Raw genomic sequence first — 18,725 nt, 5'->3', positions numbered from 1 at the left:
AGAATACATTTTTCCACTTGGCTGGCTGGTGGAGAGCTGAGACCTCTCTCTCTGCTAGCTGTTTGTTTCTCTTCTTCTTTTTGCTTTTTGCGCTATTCACTGCTTTTTGCTGAGGCAGTTGGGGTTAAGTGACTTGCCTATGGTCATACAACCAGGAATTGTTAAGTGTCTGAGGCTGGATTTGAACTCAGGTCCTCTTGACTTCAAAGCTGGTGCTCTATCCACTGAGCCATCTCCTCCCCTTCTTTAGGATCTGTCCCATTTCAGCCAAAAAAGGTTGTACTCACTAAGTTCCTGGTCACTGGAGACTTCTTCAGTGAAAGTAGGGTCCTTGGTTCCCACGCTGGGCGCCAAAATGTAGTGAGTTCAAATGTTGGAGTTCTTGTTCTTCTCAAAACACAGCCGGTTTAGCTTAGAACTCTCCGAATATCTCCAAATCCAAAGGTTCTGTCCTTCAGCCTCTGCCTCTGCTTTCTTCAGCCTCCAACCAGCACAAAGATGGAATGAATGTCTTGTGTCCTTCTCTTGGGGCTCGGCTAGCTTTCTGGTGAGTCTTTCAGATCAGCTTGGTCTCAGTGGGGGGCGTGCAGGAACCCAGCCACCTACCACAGTGGTGTGAGATGAAGATGAATCTGGTTGTCCACTGAACTCTCACTCATAGCTTTATCCTCTGAAAACTCTTCATCTGCCACCAGAGTCGCTCCTCTCCAGTCCAGCTGAACTCTTCTCTGCGACCAGCCAGCCAAGTGGAAAAATGTATTCTGGAATAGATCTCTCATCACTGGCCTTATATCTGACTCTTCTGAGAGAATGGGATTATGGGTTTTCTCCCATAGTGCTCTCTGGACCAAAGAGCTTTAAAAGAGGTGTGAACTCCCTTGAAGTTATAAAGTTTACTTTGTGAAGCTGGCATACTTGTGAACTCCAATGAGTAAAGGTGTGAACACAAGCCTTGTATTAATTAGTTCTACTTAGTACCTTGTTTCAGGTTCTACCCAAAACATCTTCTTGTAAGATTAGATCAACTCTAATTAGTTAGCAGTTTGTAAAGATTCCAACACATGTATACACATAGAACTAGCATATAGCAAGAAAGCCATTTCCTAATACAGGGCAACAGTGTATGTAAAAAAATGTAAAAAAACAACAACAACAAAAAAAAACAACTTTATCTGAAAAGCCCCTCAAACCAAGAATAAATACAAGGACAGGAAGGATCTTTGATCTGAAAAGGTATCTAAAGTAATAAAAGGCAGATAAATAACCAGTCAGATGCTTCAAAGGAACTACTATACTATTTCTTTAGTATCATATTCCCCATTCTTGGTATTTCAAGAGTAGTGTGCTCATTACAAACATCACATTATTATTTTACTGTCTGTGTCATGATTCCATAATATTTCACCTGATTTTATTGGGTATAACATATCTACGAGAGAAAATGAAATGTATTTTTTCCTACATTTTTACTATGCCTTTTTAATTATGTTTACTTAATTTGTAGGATTGTAGATCCAAAGTTGGAAGAGATGATGGAGATTGATGAGTCTAACATTGTCATTTTACAGATAAGGAAATTGAGGCCCCATGAAATTATTTGCCCAAGGTCAGGCAGGTAGAAGCAAGGCTGGGATTCGGACCCTGCTCTTGTACTCTTTTCAAGTGACAGAATCACTTTCTCTACAAAGCAAATCTAAATGTCTAGATTTCTCTGCAGCAAATGAGGAAAGGTATGGATATAAATGGCAACCACCAAATCATATGGTTGATTTTGTTTCCTTTTAGTTCACACATTCCATAGTATAGAGTGCTCATTCTCCCTACCCAAATCAGCACCTGCTCTGTGATTTACAGTTTCGTAGGACACTGAAAAATTAAGTGACTTGCACAGGGTCACACAGTCAGTATTATCAGAATTGAACTTCTTCTTGTCTCTAAGACTAGCTCTCTATACACAATACTATATTATACTCATCTCATTTTTCTTATTACTTTTCTTTCATCATGCACTTAAATAACACAAGATTGGCCAGAAGATACTTTCAAATCAATCTTAAACATAGAATCTCAAAAATTATCTAGTGCTTCCAATTCATTTCATAGATCAAAACATTAGAGGAGAGAAGTAAAATAAGTTCCTCAAGATCAGATAATCAACTAAGAGTACCATAGTTTGAAGCTAATTCTTCTGAAACCAATTTTAATGTTTTCTAGTCCATAATATGAAGCTGTCAAAGAATAGTTTCAATGTTCACTGTGAATTTTCAGTTATTCATGCCCTTCATTCAACCACAGATTAACAATGAAACATTTATGACTGTGGCTTACTTTTATAGTTACTCACATATTTGCCAGCATAAAATTATTTATTCTCAACATTAATTTTATATAATAAAATACAGCCATCATTACAATGTTTACCTGCTACGATTCCCACATATATATTATCTACAACTATTTAACTTCAAGGTTGTTAAAATAAGTTTGAAGCCAAGGCAAAAAATATATTTTTAATTTAATTTTAATTATTTATTTTAAGGCAATAATAATTCATTGTTAGTAGTAAAATAATGGATAATATTTATATAAAGCTTGCTAAGTACTTTATAAATATTTTCTCCTTTTAACAAGTGTCCACTATGTATAAAACTCTTTGCTGGGAATGGAGATTAAAAAGAAGCAGTCCTTGTCATCAAGGAACTTACCTTAACCTGGGAGAAACAACCTTATGCACATTTATGTACATGTTAAATATATATAATGTTAAGATAATGCAATGAGGAGGTGCAATAATAACTGGAGGAGCATCAAAAAAAAGCCTCATCAAAGCAGGCTTTAGGATTTCTAAGAGACCGAAGAAGGAGACAAGCATGTGAAAAGACATGGAAATGGCAGATGGCATGTGCTGTATAAAGAACAAGAAGACCAGTTTGGCTACATTGTAAAATGTCTGAAAAAAAAAGCCAGGAAACAAGTATCTTTGAAATGCCTACTTGTGCAAAGCAACATGTTAATGTATTACAAATATCTTGTTTTTATCATTACAACAACTTTGGAAGATAGGTGCTATTATTATCCCTATTTTACAGGTGAGGAAACTGAGGCTGACAGGTATTAAGTAATTTGCCCACTGCCCAGAGTTAGTAAATGCCTAAGACCAGTTTTGAGCACAAGTTCTTACTCTAAGCCTAGAATTCTATCCCTATACCACCTGTCTCTGAAAAGGAATGACAGCATAAGTTTGGAAAGGTATTCTAGGAGCAGTTCCCAAAGTTCTTTAAATGCTCTACAGAAAAATTTACATTTTATCAAGAAATAACAGCCCTTGGAGCTTTTGGAGGATCAGAATTATTTAATCAAACCTTTGCTCTAGCAAGATTACCTTGGTAGCTAGACTTAGGATGTAATGGAAGGGCAGAAAGTTGAATCAAGGCAATCAATTATGGATATTACAAACAATCCAAATTTATGAGTTGTGTATTATAAAAATAGAAACTTTGAAGTTGGAAGGATCTAAGTGGCCATCTAGTCCAACTATTAAATTAATTCAATAAAGATTTGTTAGGTACCTACTATTTTTCAGGCACTGTGCTAATACATAGAAAGAGACAAAAGACAGTCCCCATCTTCAAAGTGTTTAAAATCTAATGGTTTATAATTCATATAAAAATACAGCTATCCCTTCTACATTGTGGGAATTAGGGGCTCAATGCTCCCTTTCCCCACCACGATCTAAAAAATCCACAGAGAATATTTGGCTTTTCCTTCATACCAGAAAAGATGTTTGAATTGTTTTCCTTTTTCTTTTATGGGGTGTTTACAGTATCTCATTGTAAAATTTGGATTATGTATTTGGGCATAGACTCTGTGTCATCTGCTGACCTTTTATGTATTGTCTGCCACTTCCTCAAAATTCCCCCCAAATTCCCATTTAATTTCTTATGCCAATCTACAATATGTCAAGACTGCAATGTAGAAAGTTGTCATGTGGAAAAGCTAACTACAGATTCTCTATTTTAACCTAGTCATCAAGTGCTTGTCCACTCTCTACTTGAAGAACTGCAAAGAGGGGAAACATCACTTCTCTATGCGGTTTCTTCCACTTTCTGACAGTTCTATATGCTTAGGAAATTTTTTTTCCCTGAAATTGAGCTTTAATTTGCCTCTCTGCCACTTTCACCTTCTTCTCTTGATTATGCTCTCTGAGATTAAACATAACAAGCCTAGTCTCTCTTCCCTTAAGACAACTCTTAAAAATCTTGAAGACGCTTTGATGGCCCCCTACTATTTTCTCCAAGCTAATCAAGCCTGGTTCTTTCAACTGGACCTCATATGATATCAATTCATTGTCCTTCACCACCTGATTGCCTTTCTTTGCTCACTCTCCAGCTTATAAATGTCCTTATTTAAAATGTGGTGCCCATACTTTAATACAATACTCCAAATGAGATCTGGCAAGGGCAAATATTGGGAAATAATCTCTTTGCTATTCTTGGAAGCTATATGTTTCTCTTTTTTTTTTTAAACATTCTTTGTTTTAAGTTTCATATCCTTTCCTTCCACCAATCCTACTCTGCTACTTGAAAAAGCAAGTAATTTGTTATTGATTATAAATGCAAAAAACATCCTAATCATATAGAACTGTCAGAAAGTGGAGGAAACTGCATAGAGAGATAATACAGCTAGATGTTGCAATGGATAAAGTGCCAGGTCTGGAATCAGAAAAACTCATCTTCCTGAGTTCAAATCTGTCCTTAGATACTTACTATCTATGTGACATTAGGCAAGTCATTTAACTCTGTTTGACTCAGTTTCCCTCATCTGTAAAATGAATTGGAAAAGTAAATGACAAATTACTCTAGTATCTCTCTCAAGAAAACCCCAAATGGGCTCACAAAGACTCCATGGCTCACAGTCCATGACTGAACAACAATCCATGTGAAGTTATGTAAAACATATTTCTATATTAGTTATGTCACAAATTTTTTTTCCACAGAAAAAAATAAAGTTTAAAAGTATACTTTAATCTTTATTGAGAGCTCATTGATTCTCTCTCAGGAAGTAGATTTTTCATTCATGAATCCATTAGACTTGTTTTGGAACATTATCTTAATCAGAGTAGCTAATCTTTCACAATTGAGTTTCATTACAATAACTCTGCCACTATATGTATACAATGATCTCCTACTTCTGCTCAATTAATTTTGTATCTGTTCATATAAGTCTTCCCAGGCTTTTTATGAAACCATCCCTTTTGTAATTTCTTACAAGTTAATTCTTTTCAATATAGCTCAAGACTATATTAGCATTGTACTTCTGCTTTATAATGACCTTGCAATTTTTTCACAGCTAGATCTTTTTCAGAACTGTTGAATAAGATTCCCAACCTGGGTATAACACTCAATTGATTTTCATTTTGCTAAAATCAATCTAATGCTCCTGTCTTAATATTCTTTTGGATGTTTTAATCAAAAGGTATTACATAATCAGTGGCTTAGACATCATTTCCAATAATAGAAGTCCCAACCATTAATACTCAATCATTTGATGATATTCCTGTCCATGTCCTACCATAAGTTTATGAAAAGAGTCAATCAATCCAATATGCTAAAGGCCTTCCTATCTTTCTTCTAACATTATGAAAAATTATGAAAATATTGACCATCCAACTATCATATGTTGTATTCATCACATTACCAATCCATTTTCTCTTCCTTTCATATATTTCTCTGATGAAATCTTATTCTTTAAAAAAGTATTATTAATAATGGCAATATCTACCATTTATATAGCACTTTAAGGTTTGAAGAGCATTTTATGTATGTTATTTCACTTGCTCATCAAAACAAAACTGTGAGGTGGATGCTATTGGCATCCCCAAACTGACTGAGAGTTAAGTGACTTGTCAAGGGTCATACAATTCCTTAGCAGTTGAAGCAAGAATTAAACCGAGATCTTCTTCACACCAAGTCCAACACAATCCACTGTGTTGTCTTGATACTTTTTTTTTCATAATTTCCTTTTTGGTTATAGGTTGTTTCTCCATCATATTCTCCTTGTACTAGTCATTTCTGATACTCTAGAAGTATTTTTCAATTCATGCTGGATATCATAAATGAGCTAATTAGAAGAGAAAAAATACTGACCTGTGTTTTGGAACTTCTTTCCTATTTTTAGTAAAATGGCCTAGAATCCTAAGGTTCCAGATGGTCATTCCCCAGGAGAGATTCAATAATAATTTTGACATAAAAATTCTACATTTGCATCTACTTTTTTATGATTCATGAAACCAATATGTGAGTTGGAATGGTGACCTGGTCAAAATGGTGGTTTTTATTGTCTGCCAGCAATACCCAACAACAATTTAAAACTAAAAAAATCATATGATATGATGAAAGTCTGTTATTTGTTGGACTTTCAGTATAGGGTAACATATACTTATCAGTACGAGGTCTCAAATTTCTTTGTATATTAATAAACTTTTTGTAGAAGGTATAGCAGGGGATGAAGGAAAACAAACACTTCCACTATGATATAAATATGGTGTTCATACTCATACTATGAATGACAATGAGATGAACTTTCCTGTAAAAAAAAGTAGGTTTAAAAGTGGATTAAAAACCAGGATTCCACAATATGTTGTTTCCAACAAACACATTTGAAGAAGAGAGATATATACTGAGTAATAGTAAAAGGTAGGAACAGAACATATCCTGCTTTAGCTGAAGTTAAGAAAAACAAGCAGGGACAGCAATCCCAATGTCAGAAAAAGCAAAAGGAAAGATAAATCTTATGAAAAGAGATAAAGATGGAAACTACATGTTGCTAAAAAGGCACTATAAACAATGAAGCAATATCAATACTAACCATATATATAACAAGTAGGATAGCACCCAAATTTTTAGAGAAATTTAGTGAGTTATAGGAAGAAACAGACAGCAAAACTATATTAGTGGGGGACCTCAACTACCCATCTCAGAACTAGATAAATCTAACCACAAAAGAAACAAAAAAACTTAAGGAGGTGAATAGAATTTTAGAAAAGTTAAATATTATAGACCTCTGAAAAAAATGAATGAGGATTGAAAGTAATATACCTTTTTCTCAGTAGTACATGACATTTACACAAAAAAAAATTGACCATGTATTAGGGTATAAAAACATCATAAAATGCAGAAAAGCAGAAAAATATTAAGTGCATCCTTTTCAAATAGTAATGCAATAAAAATTGCATGTAATAAAGGGCTTATGGAAAGGTAGAAATTTAAAAAATAATGTAAACAAAATAATCTAACTAAAGAATGAGTGGGTTATACAACAAATCATAGTAACAATAAATAAATAATTTCATCAAAGAAAGTGACAGTAATGAGACAATATATCAAAACTTATGGGATGCAGTTAAAACTATTCTCAGGAAAAATTTTTTTCATCTCTAAATGCTCACATGAATAAAATAGAAAAAGAAGAGATGAATAATTGGAAATGAAACTTTAAAATGCTAGAGAGAAAATTAAAAATTAAAGCCCCAATTAAAAAACAAATCAAAAATTCTGAAAATCAAAAGTAAGATTAATTAAACTAAAATAAGAAAATGACTGAATTAAAAAATAAAATTAAGAGTTGGCTTTATTTAAAAAACAAAATTGATAAACCTTTGGTCAATTTGATTTTTTCAAAAAGGAAGAAAACTAAATTTCTGTATGAAAAATTAAAAGGTTGTATTCACCAGTAAGGGAGAGAAAATTAAAGCAACAATTAGGAGCTTTTTTTCCCCCAACTATATGCCAAGAAATCCAAACATTTCAAGAACAATTAATTCCAATACTATATAAACTGTCTGGAAAAATAGGTGAAGAAGGAGTCCTATTAAATTCCTCCTATGAAACAAATATGACAAACCAGAAAGAATCAAAACATTTCCCTAAGAAATATTGATGCAAAAATGTTAAATGAAGTATTAGAAAAGAGATCACAGCAGTTTGTCACAAGAATAATACACTATTACCTGGAGGGATTTATAGCAGGAATGAATGGTTGGAGCAATATTAGGAAAACTATCAACATAATGGACCATATCAATAACAAAATTAACAGAAATCATACTGTCATCTCAATAGATGTAGAAAGAAGCTTTGACAAAATACAGCATTAAAAACACTAGAGAACATGGGAAATAGAGTTTTCTTTAAAATGATAAGCAGTATCTATCTAAAACTGCCAGCAAGCATTATATGTAATAGGTATAAGCTAGAAGGATTTAAAATTTACAAAACAGGAAAAATATCAAATACTCATAGGTAGGTGGAGCTAATATAATAAAAATAATGTTAATTTACTTATTCAATGTCATACCAATAAAGCTGACAAAAATTATTTTATGGAACTAGAAAAAATAATAACAAAATTCATCTGGAAGAACAAAAAGTCAAAACTATCAAGGGAATTAATGAAAAAATGCAAAGGAAGGTGACATAGCTGGACTAGATATAAAACTATATTATAAAGTAGCAATTCTAGGTACTGGATGAAAAGTAGATATATGGATCAGTAGAATAGGTTAGGTATACAAAACACAGTAGCAAATGATTATAGTAATCTAATGTTTGATAAACTCAAAGACTCCAGCTTCTGGGGTAAGAATTCACCACACAACAAAAATTGCTGGGAAAATTGGAAAATAGTATGGCAAAAACTAGGAACAGATGGAAATCTCACACCCTATACCAATATAAGATTGAAATGGGTACATGATTTAGACATAAAGTGTGAGGCCCCAAATAAGGAAAGAGAATACAGGAGAACAAAGAACAGTTTTACTCATTAGATCTGTGGAGAAGAGAAAATTTATGGCTAAAAAGACATAGAGAATATTATGAAAGAGGGATAATTTTAATTATGCTAAATTAAAATTTTAATTATTTTAAATTAATTTAACTAATTAATTTAAAAATGTAAACCAAATGCAACCAAGATTTAAAGGAAAGCAGAAATCTGAGAAACAATGTTTACATCTAGTGTTTTTGATAAAGACTTCATTTTTCAAATATATAGAGAACTGAGTCAAATTTATAAGACTACAAGTCATTCCCTGATTGAGAAATGGTCACAGGATATGAACAGGGAGTTTTCAGATGAAGAAATTAAAACTCTCCATATAAAAAAATGCTCTGAGTCACTATTTGTTAGAGAAATGCAAATTAAAACAACTGTGAGGTATCACTTCACATTTATTGGCTAGTATGATGGAAAAATAAAATGATAAATACTGGAGAAGATGTGGAAAATTATAAAACTAATGAACTGTTGGTAGAGTTATGAACTGATCCAAGCATTCTGGAAATCAATTTGAAGTTATGCCAAAGGGGCTATAAAACTGTGCATACCCTTTGATTCAGCAATACAACTATTAGATCTGTATTCTAAAGAGATAATATATAAGAGAAAAGGACTCACATGTACAAAAATATTTATAGCTCCTCTAGTTGGCAAAGACTTGGACACTGAGGGGATACCCATCAATTGGGGAATGACTGAACAAGTTGTGGTATATGAATGTAATGGAATGTTATTGTGCTATAAGAAATGATGAGCAGGTGGATTTCAGAAAAATCTGGAAAGACTTACATGAAAAGATGCTGAGGGAAATGAGCAGAGCCAAAAAACACAACAAAACATTGTACACAGTAGCAGCAACATTGTATGATGATCAATTTTGATAGACTTAGCTCTTCTCAGAAATACAACAGTCCAAGACAATGCAAAATGACATATTGGAAAATACTATCCACATCCAGAAAAAGAACTATTTTCATATTTTTTTTGTTTTTTTACCTTTGGTTCTGATTCTTCTTTTACAGCATGACTAATTGAAAATATGTTTACCATGATTGTACATGTATAATCTAAGTTAGAGTCTTTCTATCTTGGGGAAGAAGAGGGAAGGAAGGGAGGGAAAATTTTGAACTCAAAATTTTACAAAAATGAATATTAAAAACTATCTTTACATGTAACAGGAAAAAGTACTATGAAGTGTAAAAGGAAAGTGCTTTGCAATATGAAAATACTTCATAAATGGTGGGGAGGAGTTAAAAGGATCAGGAAGAAAAGATAAGCAAGCTAAAATTATTTTGATCTATGTAATGCAGAATCAAGCTAACCAAATCTGGACAAAACATCTCCAGTCTAAATTATATTAGAAGTTAATACATATAAAGGCAATTTATTTCTCAAAATTTCCTCAAGGCTACTGGGGTGAAAAGAGTAGGTCAAAGAAAGAGGGGAAAATAATACATCATAGGAGAAACCTTAGGCTGTTATCACTACTTTTCTTGCTTCCTGGGTAATAAACAGAAGAAAAAGGTACAGGCTTTGGGTTCCTTAACAATGCTGCTGTTACCTAAGGACCTCTAGAATCAGAAGTCCATAGGATGATTCTGGGCTTCCCAGAATTAAGGTGAATAAGACCAAGAAACTTTGGAGTCACAAAAGTAACCAAGTTACACAATGGTTTTCTTATTAAATAGTTTCACATTCAGAGAAGGTAAAAGAAGAGAAGGATTATGAAGACTGTGTATCATCAAAGAATTCATATATGTTTTCTGTGTATGTGCCCTAGTAGACACACATATTAGTAACAGAAATAAAATGAGATTCAGATCTTGAAGGTATCTTAAAGATCATTAATGCAGCCCCCTGATTATCATGGGGCTACATAATATAGATGCAGAAATCAAAGCCTACAGAGGGAAAAGGATTTTCTTAGTTCTCAGAAGTAGCTGCGGAAGAAGGGATTCAAACTGAAAATTCTTTTGATATATATCTACAGTCCCTGTCATTTAAAAATAGTGGTTTTAAATGCTTTCATTAAATGCTTATCATTGAAAACTCTAATTTTGCTCTACATATTAATAATTCTATTGGCAAAGAATGGTGATAAATATTCATAGTCTTTGTTACTAGGATGCCTAAGGGTTGCCTGAGCTCAGGAATTCTGATCTGCAATAAGATTAAAGTGATTCAGGTATCTGCCCTAAGTCTGGAACCAATGCATTAGGCCCCTGGGAGCAGAGGGTCATTAGGCTGCTTAAGGAGAGCTGAACAAGCCCATGGCACAAAAATGGGGTCTATCAGTCAGCAGAGAGATCGAAGACTTTGGTGGCTATATTTCTAGCCGGGATGTAATGGGGAAATCCAGTCACAAAAATATTAAAATATTTATACATACACAGGGACATGGATATACATTTATACTCACATACATATGATTTTTTCCCTTTGGCTAATTTCATCCATTTTTTTATTTGAAAAATTGAAAAATTCTATGACTGTTTACCAAGTTTGTCACTTGGGAAGAAAAGCAAATGGATGTGATTTAAGCCTTAGAAACAAACACCTCCATGAGCACAAAATAGAGAGTTTTATAGTGACAGACATCTGTTAGGCTTTATTTTGCACAAACTTCTTATTTCACAGATGTATGTCAAAAAAAAAAAAAGAAAAAGAAAAGCTGGTTTTTCTGAGAATTTGCTTGATTTTGCCATTTAGGACAGTTATCTAAATTCTATGACAAACATACAACTGATTGCACCTTTCTTAATAACATCACATTTTAGCTATTTTCCAACCTATTATATATAATCTCCCAATGCCATCAGAGAATATTTTTTCCTTGTGCCCTTCCTTCCTTGAATACAAATGGATAAATATATGTTGTTTTCAACATGTAACAGAATTCTAATTACATTGTCACAGGCTACATTCTACTTTTTTGTACATTTGAATTTTTAAATGAAAAGTTTAAAGAAATAACTTCTACAATAGCTAACATGTGTGGTAGTCAAATTACTATTGAGTTTTATAAATAATTAATTTATAACAGTGAAAAATATTACTAGAAAATCTAAAAATATGTGAACTCTGAGAGTATGTAGAGGGAGGCAGGAGTGTGAACATGTATTTGTGCCTTTACAACATATAAGTAATTTATAAGGCGTAAAAATCACTTACCTGACAAAGTAAAACTGACTAATTTCCGACAATGTTGATTTCCTGAAGCACCTCCTTCCATGCCTTCTGCCCCCATCTGAAGAAAAAAATCATTGAATACATCAGAGATGATATCTTAATAGCAGAAGTAATTCTAACTTCCAACCTATTTTGAAGGATCAATTATATAGGGAACATGATCAACACTGATTTGCAAACACTGGATAAATAACAATTCTTATTTTTCGCAAGCATGGAGAGTTTCACAAAGGCAGTCTCAGAAAACACGAAAGCAAAAGTTCTAAACTTTTCAAGGTTGGACAAGGATGAGTTCCTAATCCTTAGTAACAATAATAATAATAGGAGGAGGAGGAGAAAGAGGAGGAGTAATATTTATGTTCTGCTTACTACCAGGTCCTGAGATTAGTATTTTATAATTATTATCTCATTTGATCCTCCCAACAACCTGGGAGGTAGTGAACTATTATTAATCTAGTTTTATAGAAGAGGAAAATGAGACAAATAAATGTTAAGTAACTTGCTTAGAGTACAGCGCTAGGAAGGAACTGAAGCCAGATTTGAATTCATGGCTTTCTGATCCCAGGTCCGGGGTCTATCCACTGTATTGTGCAGCTTCCTCCAACATAATTGGATACTTCTGGAATAAGAGGTTAGAGATATACCCATTTTATGAACACAAATCAGTTTCCTCAAACACCTGGTTTTTCAGTTGTTTTGTAAGAGATACATTAAAAATCTTTGGTGCATATAAATACATGATTCTATTTCTCCAGATAGACTTCATAGGAAAAGCTAACCATGGACAAATACTGCCCTGCACCCACTCTGTGCTGCAATTCCTCCCAAAGTATTCAGTGAACGTAGGAGGATTTTCACACTTGAGCCAACTAGAGTGGCTTCTGAGACCTAATTGTTAAATTTTCATCGTATTTACACTTTGGAAATTGGCTACAAATCAAGGTTTGATTTATTATTTTGTTGATTTCCAAACTTAAAAGAATGATGGATAAAATGTTCAGAATGTAGATTAAATCTAAAAGTGTGTTTTGTGTATAAGTCCTCCTCATCCTCACTCCTCAAGAACTGATTGTTAAATATCTACCTCTACCATCAACCTCTGGTCACAATTTTAAAAATAGTAGCTTGAACAGGCTGTTCCTACTTTTAATATTAATTTACATTTGGCCATCTGCTCTTTACTTCTTATAAAATATTTTCATGTAAAAACAATAATAGCAGCTGACTTTTATACAGTACCTTATGCTTTGCAAAGCATTTTAAATATATGATTTCATTTAGTGCAATGGGATTCTAATAATTTTATCTCACACTTATATCGTGTTTTTTAGGTGTACATAGTGTTTTATACTTAATTATCTTATATGATCCTCAGAAAAGCCATACTATTATTATCTCCACTTTATAGATGAGAAATCTGAAATTCACAAAAGATTAAGTGCTAAACTTAACTATGGCAGAGGTTTGATACAAATCCAAGTGTTCCTAACTCCAAGGCCAGTACTCTTTCAATTCTTTCATCTTGCCTCTCTGGACAGTAGATCACAAGATTCTCGAAGTCAGGGACTCTCTTTTGCTTCTTTTTGTATCCTCTGCACTTAGCATAGTGCCTGGTACTTACTTGCACTTAATAAATGTTTATTGATTGATTGATAGCATACAGATTAGATTCTTGGAGTGCAGAGTCAGTCCCTCAGAGCTCTCACGTCACACAAATCTTTTCTTTAATATAGGGTTATATCCATTTTTTGTTTGAAAAGAAAAAATACTTCTGCAAATGGCCCTTTCTGCTTCTGGATAGCTTGTCAGAGTATCCTTTTCCCCTTACATAAAGCTTAAATTTTTTTTTCTTCAATATTTCCCTATTGATTCTAGTTCTTGTTGGCCCTTGGGTCTTCTGGAGTCAGTTGATTCAAGTCTGATATTACCTTCAATCTAACAGAATTTTTAATACCATAAGACATCTAGTATGGTCTCTTTCCAAGTCTTCTGTTTTTAGTTCTTTCCTTAGTCTCCCATGTGCCATATTCTTACAGGCCTTTGTCTACATGGGTAGCCATCCCATCAACATTCTCTAATTAATTGGAGACCTTTTTACCCTTAATTTGCTTCAATTTTCTGGCATACTACAAATAAAACACCGATAAGAATAGGGTTAATCTTGGGGTAAAAAAAAAACACTTCTCAAGAATGAGAGTTATCCCAAAGAGAGAAGGAATGCTTCCTCAGGAAATAGTGGGTTACTCTTCACTAAAAGTCTTCAAGGTAATAGCTGACATTGTTGAGAGGACTCCTGTTCAGGTACAGGTTGGATAAGTTGCCCTTTGTAGTCCCTTCAGATTTTGTGATTCTATGAAATAACCTCTAATGACAATCTCCAGACTTGACCAATCATTTTACACAGTGCTACTGGGAAGCAACACTTGCAAAATTCATGGCTCAGCTTTACTCTCCAGGAGGAAAAGTTATGAAAGATCATTTTCAACTTGAAGAAATAGACATCAGTGGGAAGTGACATCTGTACACAATATTTAGGGAAATTTGCCTTTTGTTTGCATAAACTCAGTCTATAGATTTATTCCAGGAGAACACGTCAACCAAGTAGAGAAACAATTAAGTTACAGTGATAGAGGAATTAATCAGATCCTGCTCCGTGCATCTGAAATGTCTGCATCATTGAGTGCTCTGATGGATGAATTACAGTGATGTAAAGACATCAGTGACAGGAATGTCAGAGGTTTCTTTTGGCTCCGGCACACCCCAAAACGGATATGAGAGAGAGGAAACCAATACTGTTAACATTGCTGCTCATTTCCTTCCCTGTTGTGTTTATCTGCTGATGGCTCAACAGCTCTCTCAATCATTTCTTCTAAATCCATTGTTGAGCTCCAGCTGGGTAGTAATAGTCGTACCACTTGAACTGTGCAAGGATGAAGATTTCTTATATCTATGTGACCCCCCCCAAATATTTAGAGACAGCTGATCAGGATCCATAACCACATATTCAATATACATACTACAGATTCCTCACAGCACTGCTACATATACGTTTTGCTTCTGGAGGTCCTAGACATTCATATAGGGGTTTTAGGAGGAAAAAAATAGAACCTAAAAGTTTCCTACCTTCTCTCCCTCCCCCTTTCCTAAAGTTCTCTTGGGTGTTTGGGACTTGGGGGCTGAGAGAAATGACTGGCCACATTTTAAATCTCTTAAATAGCATCAGTCTCAGTTTCCTTCTTTATAAGATGACAGGATCTATGACTTTTTAAAAACATTTCCAGTTCTATGATCCTATGAATTAGACAGAGACAGGCAGAAGAAGGAAAAGAGAAGTAGAAAGGGAGAGAAAGAGAAAGAGGAAGAAAGGAGGGGACAAGAGTGAGAGGAAAGGAGAGAGAATGCTCTCTATAACCTTAATCAGAACACCTTAACCACCCAAATTCATTATCTGATCTTTGATCTGAAATGTTCTACATTTTGATTCTAAGTGGCCTTCAATCGCATGCACGAAACAGATTAATTAGCTCAAAGTTATCCATAGATTGTGACAGGGTGATCTTAATGCAAAATCAATAGAACCAATTCAATGCTTTTCTTTAGGGTAAGAAAATCTTTAGTGACATTTGGATTCTTTACTCCAGACTAAGAAAAGCAAGGCTATAAACATTCTAATTAGGTTTGGAAACTATCAGGCAATTTCAAGAGGTTTTTCTTTTTTTTGGTTTTGCTTTTCTGAATTGCCCTAATATTTGATTGTGTTTATTTTTAGAATTAACCAGGATAAAGGTTATGTCAGAATGTTTGCTAATGTGATGCTTTATTTCATAGTTAACAATATCTTAAAATTCTTTCTACTATTTAGCAAAGCTAACAAAAAACAAGCAAAACAAGAGTCCTTTTGAGTGTTTTATACGATGTCTATCATGTGTAAATAAGCATTCAGATGTGCTAGAGAGATTTTCAAATTAAGCGTCCCAGTATTTTTTTTGCTGAGGCAATTGGGGTTAAATGACTTGCCCAGAATTACACAGTTAGGAATTGTTACATGTCTGAGGTCAGATTTGAACTCAGGTCATCCTGACTTCAGAACTGGTGCTTTATCCACTGTGTCATCTAGCTGCCCCTAATTATTCATTCTAGAAAAATAAATTTCTATTTTCCATAGAGAGTTACATTTTTTAAAAATTCAGTTCTGGTACTTAATGGTCTAGGGCATACTTGGCTAAAATGGGTATTGTTCCATGTGTAAAATTGTACCTCTAGTCCCACCATCTTTCATTTTATTCCCCACAATTTTCCACAATGAGTTGCCTTGTCACTCCCTTTATAACTTTTGCCATTCTCCTATAGACTTCCCTTTCCTTTTTAAGTCTAAAACCTTAATCAAATAAATATTGCCATTGTTATTAGAAACTATATGTCAATATGCTTCCCTTATAGTACCTTACTACTCCCATTCCTGTGATATCCTAAATCAAAAAAATCCCTCCTGGCCACCACTACCTTACATGACAATATAATTGTTTGTTATATAGTTGACAAAGTGATAGTCTCATATTTAAAAAGAGCTGAGTGCAAATACACAGACTTCCTAGCATTGTGATTCTGGGCAAGGCACTTGACTGCTCTCAGCCTCGGTTTCCTAGGCTGTAAAACAAGAATAAAATCTCCTCCCTTTTAAAGGGTCATTGTGAGGATCAAATGAGATCACATATGTAAAACACTTTGTAAGTGTTCAAGTGATGTGTGTGTGTGTGTGTGTGTGTGTGTGTGTGTGTGTGTGTGATGAGTCCTTTCAGTCATATCTGACTGGAATTTTTTGGGATTTTCTTGGCAAAGTTACTGGAGTGGTTTGCCATTTCCTTCTCCAACTCATTTTACAAATGAGGAAACTGAGGCAAATAGGGTTAAGTGACTTGCCCAAGGTCATACAGCTAGGTGAATTTGAAGCCATATTTGAACTCAGGAAATTGTCTTCCTGACTGTTAACCTGCCGCTTTATCTACTGCATTACTTAGCTGCCACCCAAGTAATCATCAATTCCAGCTACCATTTTATCTCTCCCTACTAGAATATAAATTCCTTGAGGTCAGGGATCATTTTCCCTTTTATATTTACATCTTCAGTGCTTAGCACATAACACTTAATAAATGATTTCAAGTAATTCATTCTTCAAAGATAATTGTCACAGAAGGCACGCTGCTTAAGCTCAAGGTTCTCAAATACACTCACTTTTTAATATTCCAAAGTAAAATTATCTCAGTCCTTACTGATAGTTTTTAAATGTGAAAGATTGGCACAGGGTATCCTTGACACCAAATAGCTAGATTAATGATACCTGGATATTTTCCAAATAGTTTCCAAAGCTCTACAAAAATGCAAAGAGAAACAATAAAAACTAAAAAACACCTCAAAACTTCTAAGAAAATAGAAGGTACAAGGAATATTAACTTCTAACTAACCATCCATTCAAGAATTTATTATGCAGTTCAATGATTACTGAGTCATATTTTTATTGTCATAGAATATTAGAGCTAAAAAAAAAAACCCTCAAAGTCATCTAATCTGTTCTTTTTTTACAGATAAGAAATTTACCCTCACAGAGGTCAAAAGGATTTTCACAGTCATTCAGCTAGTCAGGAGAAAAGTGAGAAATAGAATCCAAGTCTCCTGAGCTGTTCTTTGCAATAAACTGAACTTTCTCTCCTCTTATTTCTTCTGGCTATTGTCCAACTATCGACCCTGTTATGAGTGTTTAGCTGAAAGTTTGGATAGATTATCCAACTTTTGACAATTTACCCATCCCAATGCTTTGTCTTCAGGATTGTATAACCATTTCTTCAAAGAGTTAGATAAAAAACTAAGGGAGAAGCCAGGAAAGTCAAAGATTCTGGGGAAAAGATACAACCCTCAACTTCTTGTTTAGCTACTCTGAATTTTTTTCCTCTTCTCTCAGACTCTAATGCATCAGTCAGTTTCTAAAGTGAGGAAGAAATTGAGAGTGACCTCTTCAGAACCATCACCAGAGAGCACCTGTGTAGTAAGCCAAATAGGCAACATCTTTAAACCTTGTCCATCAAGTGACAGAAATGTCTTATGATGGTTTCTACAGTTAATAAAACTGAAAAAAAATTTCCCTTCTAGACTAGACAGTATATAAGAACAAGAAGCCTTTTCCTCATTTCTTTGTTATGAACTTCTGAATTTAAAAAAGAGAGAGATAAAGCACCAAAAATGAAAGGTTTTTTTTTATTAAAAAAGGTATATAGAGACATTTCACAAAAACTTTATAAAAGAAACAATACTTCAAACACACATACTCTCATTCTCTCTCTCAGTAGAAAATTGGGTTTAGAGTCAGAAAGACCTGATAAATTATAGATGTGTGATTTAGGGCAAGTCACTTAATTTTTCTGTTATTCAATTTCTTAATTTATAAAGTAAGGGGCCCAAGTTCTCTTCCAGTTCCAAATCTATAATCCTTTGGGCATTGTAAAACTGCTAAAATGAGAGGCATGTTTACATAGTGTGCATTAGGGCTGGTCCTTTGAGCCAATTTTCAAGAGATATCTTCAAGTATGAAAAAAAAAATTTTTTAACTTGGATTGAGACAGTTTGATCCCTTGAGGATACACCAATTAATACACAAATACTGCTCCACAAATAGTCTAAAAAATTCACACAGGATTATCAAGATC

The 18,725-nt window shown here is 33.9% G+C and overlaps 1 protein-coding gene across 1 annotated transcript in view; it reads right to left on the bottom strand.

The window, feature by feature from the left end:
• Positions 1-18,725, bottom strand: part of HECW2 (HECT, C2 and WW domain containing E3 ubiquitin protein ligase 2) — a 295,562-nt gene that overhangs the window by 144,298 nt on the left and 132,539 nt on the right. Inside the window, exon 4 of the mRNA XM_051985971.1 lies at positions 12,010-12,085. Within this exon, the coding sequence (XP_051841931.1) occupies positions 12,010-12,085 (76 nt within the window). The remainder of the gene's footprint in view (positions 1-12,009; positions 12,086-18,725) is intronic.

Source organism: Antechinus flavipes, chromosome 3 (assembly GCF_016432865.1).
Source record: "Antechinus flavipes isolate AdamAnt ecotype Samford, QLD, Australia chromosome 3, AdamAnt_v2, whole genome shotgun sequence".
NCBI lineage: Eukaryota > Metazoa > Chordata > Mammalia > Dasyuromorphia > Dasyuridae > Antechinus > Antechinus flavipes.
This window is presented reverse-complemented; position numbering and strand designations above follow the sequence as displayed.